The sequence below is a fragment of the Stegodyphus dumicola genome, chromosome X1 (genome assembly GCF_044657685.1).
Source record: "Stegodyphus dumicola isolate Sdum_Otavi_A_Nest chromosome X1, ASM4465768v1".
NCBI classification, from domain to species: domain Eukaryota; kingdom Metazoa; phylum Arthropoda; class Arachnida; order Araneae; family Eresidae; genus Stegodyphus; species Stegodyphus dumicola.
In genome coordinates, this window is record NC_140780.1 from 14,283,661 (window position 1) to 14,301,636 (window position 17,976).

Consider the following 17,976-nt stretch of genomic DNA (forward strand, 5'->3'; position numbering starts at 1 on the left):
TGACATTCGCTTGTCCAAGTTTAGTAATCTGAAGTAAAGAAGCAAACTGGGTGGCTGAGTTTGTATCAATAAGCAAGTGTGCGGAGCGGAGACGCTTTATGTTTCTCGGCTCACCAATACAAGACTGGATGTATTTATTTATTACGAAAGGAGACATCTTATGCATTTGCTTTTTATTTGCTTATACTTTTTATTTGCATCTGTCCGTAATTTTTTTGCAGAATTTTCAGAACTAGGTTGAGTGACCGGTTTAGTAGTAGACGTTTCAGAACTAGGTTGAATGATTGGTTTATTAGTAGATGTTTCAGAACTAGGTTGAGTGACTGGTTTAGTAGTAGACGTTTCAGAGCTAGGTTGAGAGACTGGAGTGACCTTGAAATCTTGAATTAAATATATGTGTGAAGAAGCCATATTGAAGAGAAGAAAGATTCGGGTCCGACGGCCCCGCCCACCACGGAGCCCAACAAGGGAACACAGATTCCTGTGTTAGGGCTAGCCAGACCTATACGCAAACTGAAGCCCCACAGTCGGCTTTCCCGAAAGCAGGTACTCCCGAGAGCTTGACCCCAAGCCACTGACACAAGGACTAGTGACCAGCCGATTGACACCCATGAGGACGACTAAGGTGCCTCCCGTTTAGCTGAAGCAGAGGCCAAAGCAGTGTGTTGGGGCCAGTACCTCGCCCCTCAACTACCAGGACCCTCCTTTCCAGCGACACGGGTCTCCACGCACGGCAAACACGTGGGCAGTTTTCTCGCCACTCGAGAACTAGAGACAAGGTCTGTTCCAGCCTCTCGTGACGAGCCCCAAACTCCGTAGAGAGAAACCGCAAGGGAAAAGGGAAGGGAAAAAGCTCCAGCCAAGAGGAGAGGAGACGGAAAAGAGGATAGATCACTGGGGCTCCAGGATCGTGACACCCGTCTCACCAAGAACATGATCCCCTGAAGGGCTAGGGTACCTCGGGATTGCCACACCCGTACTCACAAAAGTAAGCCCCCTGAGGGCCCTAAGGATGAGTGACCAGCCGATTGACACTAGTGGGGACAACTAAGTGACTCCCGTTTCAATCTGAAGCAGAGGCCAAAGCAGTGTGTTGGGGACAGTACCTCACCCCTCAACTACCAGGACCCTCCTTTCCAGCCTTACGGGTCACAACGCACGGCAAACGCGTAGGTGGTTTTCTCTCCATGAGAAACTATAAACAAAGGGATGTGACAGGATCTCACTTTGAGCCCGAACCTCGGTAAAGGAAAACCACAAGGGCGGGAAAAAATGAATATAGTAGAGAGGAGAGATGAAAAGGAAGGGAGGAAAAGGGCCCCAGGATCATGACCCCCGTCTCACCAAGAAAGTGATCCCTTAAAGGGCTAGGGTACCTCGGGATTGCCACATCCGTACTCACAAAAGTGAGCCCCTGAGGGGTTGTGAATAAGGAATATAGAAAGAATTAGTCAAACAGTTAGATATCCTGTTGAGTAAGAATTGACTCTGCAGTTTAGGATTTAAGGGGCAATGTGAGTTAGTGAGTGAGTGAGTGAGTGAGAAATTATGGCGCAAAAACCAAAGATGATTATAGTCAAAAGAACTTCCTCCTTACGATTTTTGGTTAATTCCCAGTGCTCAATTCTAGGATTTACATGTCTTAATTTATTTTGAAGCTGAATATCCCAAAGTTGCTGCCATTTTTTTCGGGTATTTTGTTTCACAACACAACAGATGTCTGCAAAAGGGATGAGACGACTGGACAGTTCAACCGCACATTTTGCTGTGATATCTGCCAGCTCATTCCCTTTTATTCCCACAATGCCCAAGAAACCAGCAGTACAGGATTTCATATCCACGATTCATTAAGTTTATATGTATTTTGAGAATATCCACTATTACTGGATTTTGAGTATTAGGAAAAGCTTCACTATACGAATCTGTATAAATTATAAAGATTTTGTAGCAGAGCCTTGAGATGTATAAAAGACTATAATATATTGCAGTTAGTTCGGATGTTAGGACTGAGTAAGCATGGTGTAGGCATCTGCTCTCAATGTAATTTTCAAATACAAAAGCCATCCCGACATCATCATTTGACTTTGATCCATCTGTGTATATCGGATAATTACTGCTATATTTCTGCCTGTGCTCAGCAAAGAGTTGTCTGTAAATAATCTCGTTAGTGCTTGCCTTCACATGATACTTAAAAACATCAAGACGCTGAATCCGTGCATTTTCCCAAGGTGGGATTTCAAAATTCTGTACTGCTTGGGGGTGCATATCAGAGAGGGAAAGTTCCTCAATGACAGGGCGAACTCTTAAGAAAAATGTAGGAACAGAAGATCGACGTGTTTCAAATAACGCGTTACACACATCATCAAGTAAGCACAGCTTATTGGGATGTTTAGGTTGGGATAGTATATTAAAATATTGCAAAAGGGACAATTGTTCACGCCTGAGATAAAGTGATGGTTCATTACAGTCAACATACAGGCTCTGGACAGGAGAAGTCCTGAAAGCTCCTGAACAAATCCTCAAACCTTGATGGTGAACAGGATCCAGTTTTAACAAAACAGATGACCGAGCGGATCCATAAACAACTGAGCCATAGTCCAGTTTAGAGCAGATAAGCGCTCTGTAAATGCGAAGCATGGAGCAACGCTCTGCACCCCAGGAGGTATTCGCCAACACTTTTAAAATATTTAGTGTTTTTAGACACTTCTTTCTCAGGTTTAAAACATGAGAAAGGAAAGTCAATTTTCGGTCGAATGTCACTCCTAAAAATTTTACTTCAGGCGCAACTGGAATAATTGTACCATTCAAATATAACTGAGGTTCAGGATGGAGACCACGCTTCCTACAAAAGTGCACGCATACAGTTTTCTGTTTCGAAAATGTAAATCCCTGTTTGTCTGACCATTCTTGGATTTTATTCAGAGCCATCTGCAATTGCCTCTGTACGTATCTCATGTCTGCCCCTCGACAGCTAATCTGCAGATCATGAACATATAGAGATCCCAAGATGGTGGGAGGAAGTTCTTTTAGTACAGAGTTTATTTTTAAACTAAACAGGGTTACACTAAGCACTCAGCCTTGAGGAACACCCTCTTGTTGTTCAAAAACGTCGGACAAAACAGAGCCAACTCTTACTTGAAAAGTTCTAGCGTTCAGGAAATTCTGAATGAAAATTGGTAGGTTGCCGCGCAAGCCACTCTCGTGAAGATCGAGAAGTATACCGTATCACCATGCCTTATCATAAGCTTTCTCAATGTCAAAGAATATTGAGACAAGGTGAATTCTTTTGACAAAAGCTTTACGAATAGATGTCTCTAACAGGAGCATATTATCTACGGTCGTTCTTCCCTTTCGAAAACCGCTTTGATAAGGCGATATAATATTATTCTTTTCCAAGAAGTAGACTAGGCGGCTGTTTACCATTTTTTCAAACAGTTTGAATACACAACTGGTAAGGGCAATGGGCCGATAGTTGGCAGGATTCCTTGGATCTTTCCCTGGCTTCGCAATAGGAATTACTACAGCTCTCCTCCATGCACTGGGAAAAATACTCTCCTTCCACACTCTATTGTAGACAGTGAGAAGGGCAGTCAGTGACTTATAGGACAGATGCTTTAGTATTTCGTAATTTATGCCATCAAAACCCGGAGAAGACTTATGTGTCAGCAACAAAGCTCTCTTTAATTCCTGCATAGTAAATGCTCTATTGTAAGGCTCAGATTTGGAAGAGTTGAATGCGATGGGATTTATTTCAGAGTACTGCTTGATAGACAGAAATGCAGGTGAATAGTTTCTGCTGGAAGAAACGGCAGCAAATGTTTCACCAATGGTATTCGCTATTTCTTCTATGGAGCTAATCACACGGCCATCTTTTTCCAAAAAGGAAAGTGAGTGGTCTTTATAGATTCCGCATGCTTTTCGAACTCTTTCCCAAACCCGCTTACTAGGCGTGGAGGAGGTTATTGACGACACATATGAGATCCAGGAATTCCTTTGGCTCTGCCTCCTTACTTTTCGTGAATTTGCTTTGGCTCTTTTAAATGCTATGAGGTTTCGCAGAGTAGGATATCTACGAAAAATACCCCATGCTTTTTTCTGCTGTTTCAGTGCTTCATGACAGTCGCAATTCCACCACGGTTTCGAATATTTCAGTATTTTTCCTGATGTTTTAGGAATGGAAAGCATAGCTGCCTCAATAATAGTATTTATAACAGTTTCAACAGCATCATCGATATGCGTATTTTCTACCATTTCATCTGTGAGCTCTGCAATGGAAGAGAAGAGTTCCCAGTCTGCCCTATCGAGTACGAGTCGAGGGGATCTCGACATGGGGTTTGCTCCTCTTCGTGCAAGAGATATAAAAATAGGATAGTGATCGCTGTTGTAAAGATCATTTCCCACACTAAAAGTGCAAAATGGCAACAGAGATGGTGAACAGATGGCAAGGTCGAGAGCGTGGAATGTAATTGAAGGCTCATGGAAGTAAGTATTTTGCCCATTATTCAGGAGACAAAGGCTATGATCTTCGATCATCTGCTCAATTTGTCTTCCACGGCAATTTGTATCTTTACTACCCCAGAGCGGACTATGGCCGTTAATAAATCTCCTATTATTATGAAAGGCTCAGGCAGCTGCTCTAAAAGATCATTTAAAACTTGCTGATCAATGTGCTCATTAGGAGGCAAATAAAGAGAAATGACTGAAGCTACAATATGAAAGTTTACTTGTACAGCGACAACTTGGAGAGAAGTTGTCAAAGGAAAGGAACTTGAGGGATAGTCCAGTGAGGTGAGGAGACATACACCTCCACTGGCACGCTCACCTGCAAGGTTATCCTTCCTGACGAGAGAAAATCTCCGAAGTTTTGCATGTTGATCTGGTTTCAGATTTGTCTCTTGTATTGCGAAGCACAAAGGATGATAAGTATTGATCATAGCTTTGATGTCAAGGAAATTTCGGTGGAAACCGCGACAGTTCCATGAGACGAGGGTGGCCATTATGATTGATGTTTGTTCTTCCTGTGTTCCTTTTTAGATTTGCGCGGGAGCAGATGTTCAGGAATTTCCAATCCATCCTCCACTTCCATACTGTCTGAATCTAGAGATTCAGAATTCAAACAATCTAGAGAACTATTGCTGCGGCTTCTATTTTTTGTTACTATTTTTGGAGGCACAGTTTTGGGTTTGCTCGGGATAGCTATTTCTTTATTTTGTACGATATGTGTTGTATTTTCTTTTTTCTTGTTTGCAGGTTGCTGTGTTTTATTTGGTTGAGTCTGTGTATTTAGGGAAGTTTGGGTGGCTATAGTGCGTGTTGATTTAAAGGCGCTGGCGTGTGATTTGTTTGATTGAGGCTGTGTGCTTTGAACTTGTCTCCTGGCTTCGGCATATGAAATGTTCCTAGAAACGTTTATGGTCTGAACTTCCTTTTCAGATTTCCATTTTGGACAAGAGCGAGAAAATGCTGGGTGATCACCCTTGCAGTCAACACACAATGGCACAGCGGTGCAATTATCACTATTGTGGCCAACCAACGAGCATCTGGCGCACGTAATGGTGCCACGACAGGATGTCGTAGAGTGACCAAACCGCTGGCATTGGAAGCATCACATTGGGTTGAGAATATACGGTCTTACGGGACAGTTAAGATACCCAGCCTTTATATTCTTCAGCAGATCAGGCGATTTGAAGGTCAGGATCACGTGTTTCGTGTCAATCAACTGACCTTCCTTTCGCATCTTGATCCGCCTAGCACCACAGACATTTTGGTCAGCTAACTCGGAGACGAACTCTTCTTCAGAAACACACAGAAGTTCGATCTCCAAGATCACGCCTCTACAGGTATTAAGTGTTTTGTGTGCTGACACTATTATAGCTACTTGTCCAAATTTGGTTTGACGTATAAGTGAAGCAGACTGGGTGGCCGAAAGGGTATCAATAAGCAAGTCTCCAGAACGGAGACGCTTTATGTTCCTTGGCTCACCTACGCAGGAATGAATGTATTTGCTAACCAGGAAAGGAGACATCTTTTGCAATTCTCCAGAGGCACTGGAAACAACAACAAAGCGCGGAGAATCAGTAGATTCTTTAGCATTTGCATCGGTGCGGATCTTCTTGGTAACGGATTTGTCAGTAACTTCAATATCTTTGGTATTTTCATCTGTACGGATCTTCTTGTTAATCGATTTGTCAACGATTTCTATATTTTTCTTCGTGTCATTTGATTCAGGTTTTTTTAGAATAAAAAGAGAAGTCATGATTAAAAAAATATAAGATTCGGGTCCGACGGCCCCACCCACCACGGAGTCCAACAAGGGAACACAGAATCCTGTGTTAGGGCTAGCCGGACCTATACGCAAACTGAAGCCCCACAGTCGGCTTTCCCGAAAGCAGGTACTCCCAAGAGCTTGACCCCAAGCCACTGACACAAGGACTAGTGACCAGCCGATTGACACCCGTGAGGACGACTAAGGTGCCTCCCGTTTAGCTGAAGCAGAGGCCAAAGTAGTGTGTTGGGGACAGTACCTCGCCCCTCAACTACCAGGACCCTCCTTTCCAGCGACACAGGTCTCCACGCACGGCAAACACGTGGGCAGTTTTCTCGCCACTCGAGAACTAGAGACAAGGTCTGTTCCAGTCTCTCGTGACGAGCCCCAAACTCCGTAGAGAGAAACCGCAAGGGAGAAGGGAAGGGGAAAAGTTCCAGCCAAGAGGAAAGATCACTGGGGCTCCAGGATCGTGACACCCGTCTCACCAAGAAGATGATCCCCTGAAGGGCTAGTATACCTCGGGATTGCCACACCCGTACTCACAAACATTTTGATAAAGACTTGAAGGGAAAAGTTAAGTTTGTTTATGTGCTGGTGGCTAGCCTTTGTAAAATAGTCATTAGTAATATAGTGGTTTGTAAAATAAATTATAAGAAAATATCCGCCGGTCATTGTTATATAATGCAAACAGAATATGTATACAAAATTATTGTTCATCATAGGAGACCTTTTTTAAAGACATGATGTTTTTCGATTTTTTTCCACTGGAAGAGTAAAGTACCCTGAGGTTTTCGTATGCCATTAATAAAGAAGGATGTGTGGTGCATACTCAGATTTTTACGGCATTATTATTGGCTGGTATAAGGTCATGACAGACTACGATTTGCCAATTAATTTAAAATTAGGTATGATTACGTGGGTCATTGTTGTATAATTAATAAGTAGGCGAGAAGTTAAAAGAGAGCATTTGGCTGAAAGAGGAGAGTTGGATTGAGCTACTTATTTTGAGTTGGATGCTGAGAGTTTTCGTCAACTGTTAGTTTTGCGTTAGCAGAAATGAAGGGGCGAAGGAGGTAGGTTTTGTTGATAGGGTGGGGGAGTTTTTTTTTCCATCAGCTAAGTTGGGTGGTCAGAGTTATCGTCAGCCACTCGTTTTGAGTAGAGACTGCAGTTTGAAATGGAGATGACTTGTTCCACTTTCTAGATTTCAAGGAATAATTCTGACAATTTATGAGTAGCGAGAGATCTCTGGCTGTAAGATGTGCATGGATGGAAAAAGAACTTTTTTGTCTAGAAATAAACAATGTGGCAGTGAAGAAGAAAAAGCAGAGTAATGTGGTGATAAATATCCCTACCTCAAGGGAGATGGTCAGCGGTATGGAATGAATAAGGGTGTAATGTAAGTGAAACACAGGAACTTCTAAAACAGAGAAGAAGAAGAAATGAGTGGTGCAATCTCCTTGGCAGGTGTTCCAGTTACCGAGTCATCAGCATTGGCACAGCAGCCCCTTCTAGGCCCAGGCCATCTTCAGAAGCCTTTCCCATTCCACCCTTCTTCCAGTAACTGACCTCCAGTTCATAATTTTTAGAATGAAAAATCCTCAGCCAGGCAGTTCCTCCATCTTTTATGTCTTCCTCTTGATCTTCCACTAACAGGATTTGCATTAAAGACATTAAGCACTGTTCTCTCTTCATTCATTTTCAGGGGCATTCTGCCCATCTCATTCTACCCAATTTTAGGGATTTAATAATATCCTTATGTTTATAAATTTTATAGAGTTCAAAGTTATGCAATTAACACTATATATTATTCTTTAAAACGGCACCAAAAATAGAATCTTCCTTTCAAAGACTGCCAAGGCTCTTTCTTCCTTCATAGTCAGAGTCCATGTCTCTGAAGCATAGATTAAGACTGATTTTATTAGTACTTTGTATAATAGAATGTTTGTCCTTCTCTTTATTAGATGGGATTAAAGAAAAGCAACAATTTGCAGCAATAATCCTTTTTCTGATTTCAGGATTAATATTTGATATATTGTATATTTATGATAATTTCAGAGTCCAAATAGATGCAATTTTTCCGAGATTCAAATTTAAATCTCGAATATTTTAGGTGGATTTTCCTTTTTACCCCATTTTAATTTTCCATTTAATTTTTACCCCTTTTAATTTTCAAGGCTGAATTGTCTAGTGCCAAAAAGGTCTGTTCCAGATCTTGCAGTTATATCTACATCGTCAGCATAAGCCAGAATATAAATTGATTTATTAAATATAGTACCTCTTGTATTAATACCAGCATCTCTTATAACTTTCTCCAGAGCTAAATTAAAGAGGAGGCATGCCAAGGCATCCCCTGCCTAACTCCATTTCAGACCTTAAAGGAAGGTCTCTTATTTCTCCTTGAACCTCGAGACATGGTTTCAGTTAGAGTGAGCCTCGCAAGCTTAATTAACTTTGTTGGAACTTTGAACTCAGATAGGACTTTTAGTATCTGAGCTCTATCAATACTATCATGGGCTGCCCTTGAAGTCGACAAATGATGGGTTTCAATTCCATACTCTTTACATTTCTCCAATATTTTTCTCAAAGATTTGATCAGCTGTGACTTTTTCCTTCCTGAAAACTACATTGATATTTCCTAACGACAGTCTCAATGATAGAAGACAAGCGATTAAATAAAATATTCGAGAAAACTATATAGGCAACACATAATGTTTATTCCTCTATAATTTTCACAGTTCAGTAAGTTCCCCTTTTTATGTATAGGACATAGAATACAGAATATTTTAATTTCCAATCAGTAGGTAGGATTTCCTTTTTCCCAGATAATATTTGTCACATCTTTTCCACCATATTAACCCGCGAGAATGTGCGTCGGGCCTGCCAGGCCCGGTCGTTACAAAAGCATAATACAAACATTTCACCCTTTGGTGAAATTTATCGAGTTTCTCAGTAGCTGCGTTTAAGGTCATGTACGTGTCATTCACAAGCATTTCCCGAATTTATCCCTCCATCTTTTCGCAGAAACTAAATAGCTGGGCTTCCCAGGCTTGAGGTGCACGCTCGCATTGTCATTTAAAATTGTGAAAGATATGCAGTTGCAAAAATGTCTCATTATTTGATTTATGGCGATGAAATGAAAAGATTACAGAAACTATTAGCTAGTCGTTTAACTAGTGTCGACTAATGAAGATTCAGTTAATGACAAAGACGAAGAAATAGTTGATGAAGAACAGTTTAGTGATCACCAATCGAATTCTGATGAGACCTTAGACTTGAGTGTTGAATCTAGTAATGAATTCAATATTTCTGTGTCTGCAAATTGATATCTTGGCAAAAATAGCCTTCAAATTTGGAAAATAGAGAGATGCTAGACACACAAATATTACAGAAATCAGATCATTTATTGGTCTTCTTTATTTTGGAGAATTTTGTTTTAAAATACAAGGCTTCTCACATAAATGTTGCGACCTCTGGGAGATTGACGGAACAGGGCTTGTCATTTTTCATCGAACTGTGTCCTACAAACGTTTTTTTTAATTTTAATGAGATGTTTGAGATTTGATGGCATATAACAGATCATCCTTCTAGAAGAGAAATGGATAAACTGCCTCCAATAAGAAATGGTTTTGAAAAGTTCGTTGAAAATGCTAAAACGTTTACAGTCTTGGTGAATACGTTACAATTGACGAAAAATTAGAGCCCTGTATAGGAAGATGCTCCTTTCGTCAATACGTTCCAAGTAAACCTGCAAAATATGGAATTATTTGATGCAAGGATATTTTACACTTCAAATCTTGAAATTTATGCAGTAACACAACCCAAAGGGCCGTACAGCTCAGAAAATGATTCTAATAAAGTAGTCAAGAGGTTTGAGGAGCCTATTTTGAATCCAGGGTGCAACCTTACCATGTACAACTGGTATTCCAGTTATACCTTGGTACAGGATCTCCTTGAATAGAAAATTACGCTCGTGGGAACTATCAGAAAAAATTTAAAAGAACTGCCAAAAGATTTTACTTGTAGCAGAAAAAGAGAAGTATATTCATCATTATGTGGATTTCAAAGAAATATGACATTAATTTCCTACACACTAAACAAAAATAAATGCGTTGTTCTGTTGTCCACCATGCATAATGACAGCGTCATCGATGTTTCAACTGGAGAAGCAAACAAAAAAAAAAAAAAAAAAAAAAAAAAAACAGAAATCATAACTTTTTATGATTTAACGAAGGGGGCTGGAGATGTAGTGAATTAAATCCACTTATACTGCTGCTACAATTAGCAACAGATTGCCAATGACAGTATTCTTCAGTATGTTCAACATTGCAGCTATAAATGCTAGAATATTATTGTTATCTGCAAAGGCGCCAGCAACGCAATATAGGAAACAAAATTTATTTATCAAAGAACTTGCATTAGAACTTTTGAAGGATCACATTCAAGAAAGACGTTTGCAGCAAAATCTTCCACGCGAATTGAGTGAAAAATTAAATTTCAGGTATAGGGAAGACTGGGAAGGACACCCGCCAAAAAAAACAGAAGTGTTCCAGGAAAAGGTGCCATATATGTCCTAGCGTAAAGAACCGAAAATCACAAATTTGCTGTGCCAAGTGTGAGAAAATGTTTACTGCAAACACAGCACGATTTTTTGCAAGAAAGTGTGAAATGCAAGTTTTATTTTGAAATTATTTCTGTAAAAATTTAATATTACATAAATTAGTTCTAAATATCATTTGCGCACAAAAAGAAATCAGTCTGATTTTTGCTGTTAAATAATGAATAATTTATGTCTTAAAATACAATTTTATTAGAATTATTAAATTAAAAGTATATTTTTATATTTTATATACTCTGTTTTTATTATTTAAATATTTTTCTTCAATTACATGAACAATTTTATTTTTGTTTCGTTGAGAAATAACGCTTCGCGTAGCTAAAAGTAGTGCGCGTTTTTGCGAGTTAATAACTCGGCGGAAATCAAATCAGGTCCTGCTGCTGTATTATTTTTCAGTTTATGAATAGCAGATTGAGATTCTTCAGTGGTTGAAATATGAACGATTTGACTCTCAACCCTGTCAGTCACAATACCATTACGTACATTACTTGACACATCAGGGTTAAGCAGGTGGTTGAAATACTCAACCCATCTATTTATAATTTCATCTCTTTCATTATTAATAGTTCCATCTATGTTCTTACAAAGAGTTATCCTTGGTTTAAAGTCCCTACATCCTTCAATTATGGCCCTGAAGAAACCTCTTCTCTCATGATTAGACCTAAGGACTTCATTAAGTTGGGAAGATAGAGAGAGTCACTTGTGCAAAAATCCAAATGTTTCTTGTGTTTAAATGCAATAGTAGAGCTAAGTGTTTATGCTGTGGGAAACATCATTTACTTTCATGTAGAAATATTCCACAAGTATCATTATGCAACGTTAAAGAGACCTCGAATGAAGAAAATAAAAATTTGACAACAACTGATTAGGATCAGACACTTCCAATATATCAGCAACTCTGAAAGTGATGTTATAAACATTTAAAGTAATTATTGGAGGCAATGGGGAAAGGTGTGCTGCTAAACCTGTTATTGATGCAGTTTCACAGAAATCATATTTACTGAAAGATACAGCACTGGAAATGATTTACAAGCCTGAGAGTTATGAATGTTTTTAACGTTCTTTGTTTAGAAATGAAAAGACAGGTGTATGTAAGCATGAAATATTTACTTTATATTTGTATATTATTTGAGATTATTGATCGATACTGAAGGTTTATTGAATCTCTAAGAGCTATTATTACAGTTGTAAGAATTGATTGTTGCAAAAAATAATGTTAAGCTTTATTCTGCTCCTGACTGTTTATACTGAATAATTCTCGAAATTTGATTGCTTCATCTGTATTATTAAGTTTTCTGGCTTTGTCGTTCAACATAAATTCTCTGACCTGTGCAGTTGAATGAAAATTCTTAAGTGAAATTTATGCTGAAATTTTGATAGTTAAGAAATTTCCTGCAATTATTACTTGCATTACTCATTGACCCTATCGGTAGAATATCTGGTTGGTTTAGTTTAAGTAAGATATTTTTCATGATTTCATATCTTCATTATTTTGTTGTCATGAAACTCATCCCCTCATCACAAAAAAGGGCAGTTTTTATGTTTAATATGTCAAGTTCTTATTTTTTAGCATTTCTGTTATTAGAATATGTCAGTTGATCGATGTATTCTTTTGAAAGACTGCATTTCTCCTTTATTGCAGAGTTCTTTTCAAGAGTGTTAGTGTTTACTTATTTGGGATCAGTTGTAAAACAGAACTTTATGAAGTTTAAATAATTATGTTATATGAATGTTACATTTCTTGATTTCTGCGTAGCTTTTGATAAAGGCTAAAAGACTGTATAGGTATAATTAAAGTAGTAGTATTTCTATGCAGCTTTTACTTGAAGAAACTTTTTATTCTGTGCTAGAAAATTATCTATTTTATTTATTTATAGGTTACCGGAGGAAGTGAAGGAAAGAAAGCTCAAAAACCTGTGCCCCAGCCTGCTGTTCTTCATTTGTTAATCCCTGTTTGATAACGATTTTTCTTTTCTGGTATTGAGAATTAATGTGCTGTTCCAACTATTTCAATAAGTTTCTCCAGTGGTGCTTATATTTCTTTTGTAAATACAGTACAAAGTCCTTGATCCAGACATCCATTATCTGGAATGATCTATAATCCGGACCTCAAAACTACAAACTTTTTTGTATGCTTTACGCATGCGCGTAAAGAATGCACATACATTATGTGCATTATGCATGCATGCAATGTATGCTTTAAGCTGTGTTCACACTGGTCTGTTGGGGCATCAAGCGCCAAAGCGTAAAAAAAACGCTCTCCGCATACACCAGTTCACACAAGCGCGGCAACTTTCGCTTAAAAAGTTGTCGTATGCTCGCACTAGATGGCGCTTCATATCTTAAACTTGGGGGGGGGAGAGCGTAAATTTTTTGTGTGGTATTTTGACTTTTTATGATTACATTTTAAAATTAAAATGGATTTAATATCTGCTTGATTAAAACTTATTTTACTTCTTGCTTTGTGTAAGAGAAGCAGAATGCAGTGGTTTACATTAATATGTGAGAGATGAGTGCGGTAAGGAGATGCAAATAATTTAATTGAAGAAATGAACGAAACGAAATTTCCTTTAATTACTTTCGCATGACACCTCATCGATTCAATGAATTTCTAGCGCTCATTGAACTATTTATTCAAAAGCAGAACACTAATTTATGTCAGAATATCCCCAAAAAGAATTGTTTGAACTATAGGAATAAGATATTCCAGAAAAGGATCGTTGTATATATCAAAAGCTGTATATATCTAATTTAATTTATTTGTGAATTTTGTTGAATGATAATTAAAAAATCCTAATTGCATGCTTCTATTTGGTCTTCTATTTTAGTAAATTTTTCATGTGGTAGAATGCCATAAATGTTTTCGCATGATGTATAAACTTCCCTTAATTGGTTTAAATAATGCAATAAAGAGTATATTCAGTTTAAATATATGTAGGATTAGCATTACTAAATTAAATATCACACTTGAAAAAGGAGTTATTTATAAGTTAATAAACAACATCAATTTTTGAAAAAATATTTTAGTTTCAGCCTTATACACATATTTTTTTACCGTAAATGTAACAGTAATTACTTCAATTAGTGATTCATATATTAACAAACAGCTACTATCTAAGGGTTTATTTTGTAAGGTCACTTTTATCTAAAACTCATTGAAGTAACTGCATTTTATACAATACTTCTTTTTTCTGCGTTAAAAATTGAATTCCACAATTAGTAAATTTGCTAATGCTCATGCAAAAGGTTTTTAAATTAATAAAAAATTATCATGAAATCAGATATATACTAGCGAGCTTCTTTTCTGCATAAATAACAGTTTTCTTAATTTTTTTAAACAAATGGTTTACTCATCACCACTTGTTTAAAATTCAGAACTTACTAATTTTTTAATTAGATGAAACAGCAACTTTATACTAATATACCAGTATCGCTTTTGTTAGTCTGGTGTCAGCCGAAATAGAATCAGATCATAGTAGTCAGGTCTTTTTATGAATTATACCAAAGGCTCGTTATCAAAAGAAGGATAATGCACACAATGTCGAGTGAAAATTAGGTTCCTATGAATGATGAATGAAATGAAAAATAAGTGCAAGTTTCTTGTGTCACCCCCCCCCCAAAAAAGTATATTCGTACCATCATCAAAGGTAGGAAAAAGCAAGGCCTGAACCCGCAATACAAGCCTCTAGTAAAAGCTGAATTTTTCATCTGAGCGTGTTACCTCTGCACTAAGGTACTCTGTGGGTAAGCGTCGTTTTTACACTTCACCTTCAGGAAACTGAAGAAGCATCTGGGCTACTATGAAACTAGCCATAATATTTTCTGTAAATATTTTTTTAAAAATACCAATTCTTTTACAAAAACCACTCTGGCGATGCTTGAATCCAAAATCTTTAACTCAAGAAGCCAACGTTTTATCCACTAAGCAACAAGAGCAACCTTAAAGTGATGTAGATATATTTTAAGAAAAATTCAGAATCTGGGATTTTGAAATCCATCACTATTTTCTCGTAACAATCTATTTCTTTAGATTATTCTGTTAAAATTACCAACCATATATCATTTATGGTTGATTATTAAGGTTTATTACTGCTAATAAACTTAAGAATTTTCCTTTAAATAATTTGTAAAGCTATTTTATTCTATTAGCGTATGCATTTTTTAAATTTTCCATTTGATTTTTTTTTCCCATCAGGAAGAATTGTTGAAAGTGCAATAATTTAAAAACCATCGTATAAACTGGTCGTTTGAAACGAGATGCCTGAAACTGACACATCAAGTGTAAAAATGTGTAAGTTGAGTCAACTCACGCGATCTCCGGCTATCCGGCGAATGCCTCCTCTGAACTTGCTTCTGATCGGTTAACACTTTACGCATGAACGTGTGACCACGTTGTTGTGAACACAGCTTTACGCATGTGCACATCGAAAGAAATGTTTAATAAAGTAAACAAATAAATATTAAGCTTTTTTTTTTGTAAATTTTGATACACTTTAGATCATAATTGCTCTTTATTTCATAAATTATGGTTTGATATTTTTAATTGTATAATTTCTGCATGCCATTTTACCAGATTTAAATTTATGATCTATAATTCTGAAAAACCCCTAATCCAGAATTGCCGAAGTCCCGACGAGTCCAGATTATGGTCTTTGTATTGTATTATTATTTATGTAGGCATTCTAAAAGGGAAGACTAATCACTCAGTTTTGAGAAGTAGCAAAAAAATGTGAATATGTTATTGCATATTATACTAGTGCACTAATTGTTCTTTTAAATAAGATTTGGAAATTTGCATTTTTTTTTATTTACCCTGGCTTTAAATACTTTGTTTCGAAACCAAATTTTCGTATCTCTGTTTTAAACTACTTTTTATATTTAGAACATTTCAAGAAAAGACACATGATTGGTTTTAGCATCAATTTATATCTATCGTTTTATGCCACTGCTTTGTAATATTCTTAGCTGTTTTGAATATATATAAAATAATCACTAGAACAATTTAAATATTTAAGCCTTTCTACCTCTTTTGTCAAAAATATGCATCTCCTTGAAGGATTTTCACTAGAAGTTTTGAAATATTTTGCAGTTATGTTTAAGTATGCATCTGTTACAGGTATTTGTAATTTAGGTATAATGTCAAGAGTAGAATTCTAACCAAAGGGGCCTTCTGTTAGTACCAAAATATATTTCAAGTCATTGAGATGTAGACTTTTGTGTATAGCAGCCTTGTACAATAGAACTGCCAATTGTGTACCTAAGTACATGCTGCAGTACTTAATTACTGTTGTAGTGCATGATGAATATATGTAGTTATAAATAGACCTTTACTTCTGAAAATGAGTTTAAGGCTCTGTGAAAAGGAAAAATTACTTCTAAAATTGGTCAGCCACTCCTGCTTAATCAGTAATAGCTTGCATTCTGAGACCTTAACATAAACAGGATTTTTGACATAAAATGATATATTTGACTGGTACCTTACTTACTTAGGCAAATGGATATTTGTCACATATACCTTAAACTTATTTTACGGAATGTCTCAGATGGGAGACCAAAATTTTAAAGCTGTCTTAAATGTACGATTAGTCTTTGTACACTGTAGCCAGGGAATAGCAAGAGTAATATGACCAGGATCTGCTGTATCTTAATTCCATAGCATTTTCCAGAAGTGTTACATCATTGTGATTGAGAAAAATGTCATGGTTATTTAAATGTGAAAAAACAATACCATAGCAGAAAAAACATAGATATATAGTCTCAATTTTTCTATCAGAAATACAAGATATTTGGTTCTAGGCATGTTTACTTCAAAATAAATTTTCAGTAAATACTACTGTATATGATCATTTTATTTTGACACATCTTTCAAAATATAACTTACCAGTATGGATTCACTCTTTTAAAATAATTCTACTGTAATTAAACTTATGAGATAATATAATCAATTAATCAATATTGTTTAGGAAATAAATTATTATATATATATGTGGGAACTGTAACTGTAACTAAGATTATGTAAGTGCGCCATCTAGATTAGGGTGTGGTCAGATGAGATGAGAAGTGAACGATAGTGAGGACAGACATGTCCAAAATGTTTTGACGATTATTCTTATTACTTTTCTTTTCATTCTAATGTAAATAAATAAATCTTAGTTTAACTTCATGAGTTGTAGTTATGCTTATCATTAATCCTTCCCCATATATTGGTGACAGAAGTTTCGATTCCGTGCTCATAGTTGGATTGTGCCATTTGGATTACTAACGTTCACCCAAATGGATTACAGGTGAGCAATTATCATTTATCAATTCCATTTTGACTGTATAATTGTTTCCAGTAATAAACATGTCTTCAGAAGAAAATTTTGAAAAGTTAAAATGAAAGCGTAGTATTGAAAGGAGCAGTACTACGAAACTAATTTCAAAAATTGATGTTGCCTTAGCAGATGAAAATGTTACATGTGGTATCTTAAACGAACATCTAGAAGTTTTAATAGAGAAAATGAATAAACTAAAGTGCTTAGATAGTCAAATTGAACATTTCATTGATGTAAACTTAATTGAGGAAGAAGTAAACACTAGTACTGATTACCAAGAAAAATGTCTTAGGTATACTAACAAACTTAAACATTTATTGAAACAGAAAGAGAGTTTTACTAACTCATCGACATCTGAAAAACTGTTAAGTACTCCGAATGATAGTTTAAATTTACCCTCTTCAGTTAAACTTCCTAAGTTAACAATCAAACCGTGTTCAGGAGATCCAAAATTGTGGAATGCATTCTGGAATTCGTTCGAAACCACCATCGATCGAAATGATTCCCTTTCAAAAATTGAAAAGTTTGCCTATTTAAAAACATATTTGACTGGAGGAGCTTTAAGTGTAGTATCTGGTTTTCAATTAACTGATAAAAATTACGACAACTGTGTAAAGTTACTTAAAGATCGTTTTGGTAGAAAAGATATTATAATTGATTCTTTTATGAGTAAACTTTTAAATTTGCAAAGTGTTAAAAACTCTTCAAATGTTCCAGCTTTGAGAAAGTTATATGATGAGCTCGATATAGCTATACAAAATTTAGATTCACTGCCA

General features: G+C 36.7%; 1 protein-coding gene across 1 annotated transcript in view; it reads left to right on the forward strand.

Moving 5' to 3' along the window:
* The window catches only part of LOC118203478 (uncharacterized), a 102,142-nt gene extending 85,093 nt beyond the window's left edge, over positions 1 to 17,049 (forward strand). The window contains exon 8 of the mRNA XM_085808313.1: positions 12,764 to 17,049. Within this exon, the coding sequence (XP_085664439.1) occupies positions 12,764 to 12,844 (81 nt within the window). The 3' untranslated portion in view covers positions 12,845 to 17,049. The remainder of the gene's footprint in view (positions 1 to 12,763) is intronic.
* Positions 17,050 to 17,976: the final 927 nt, after the last annotated feature.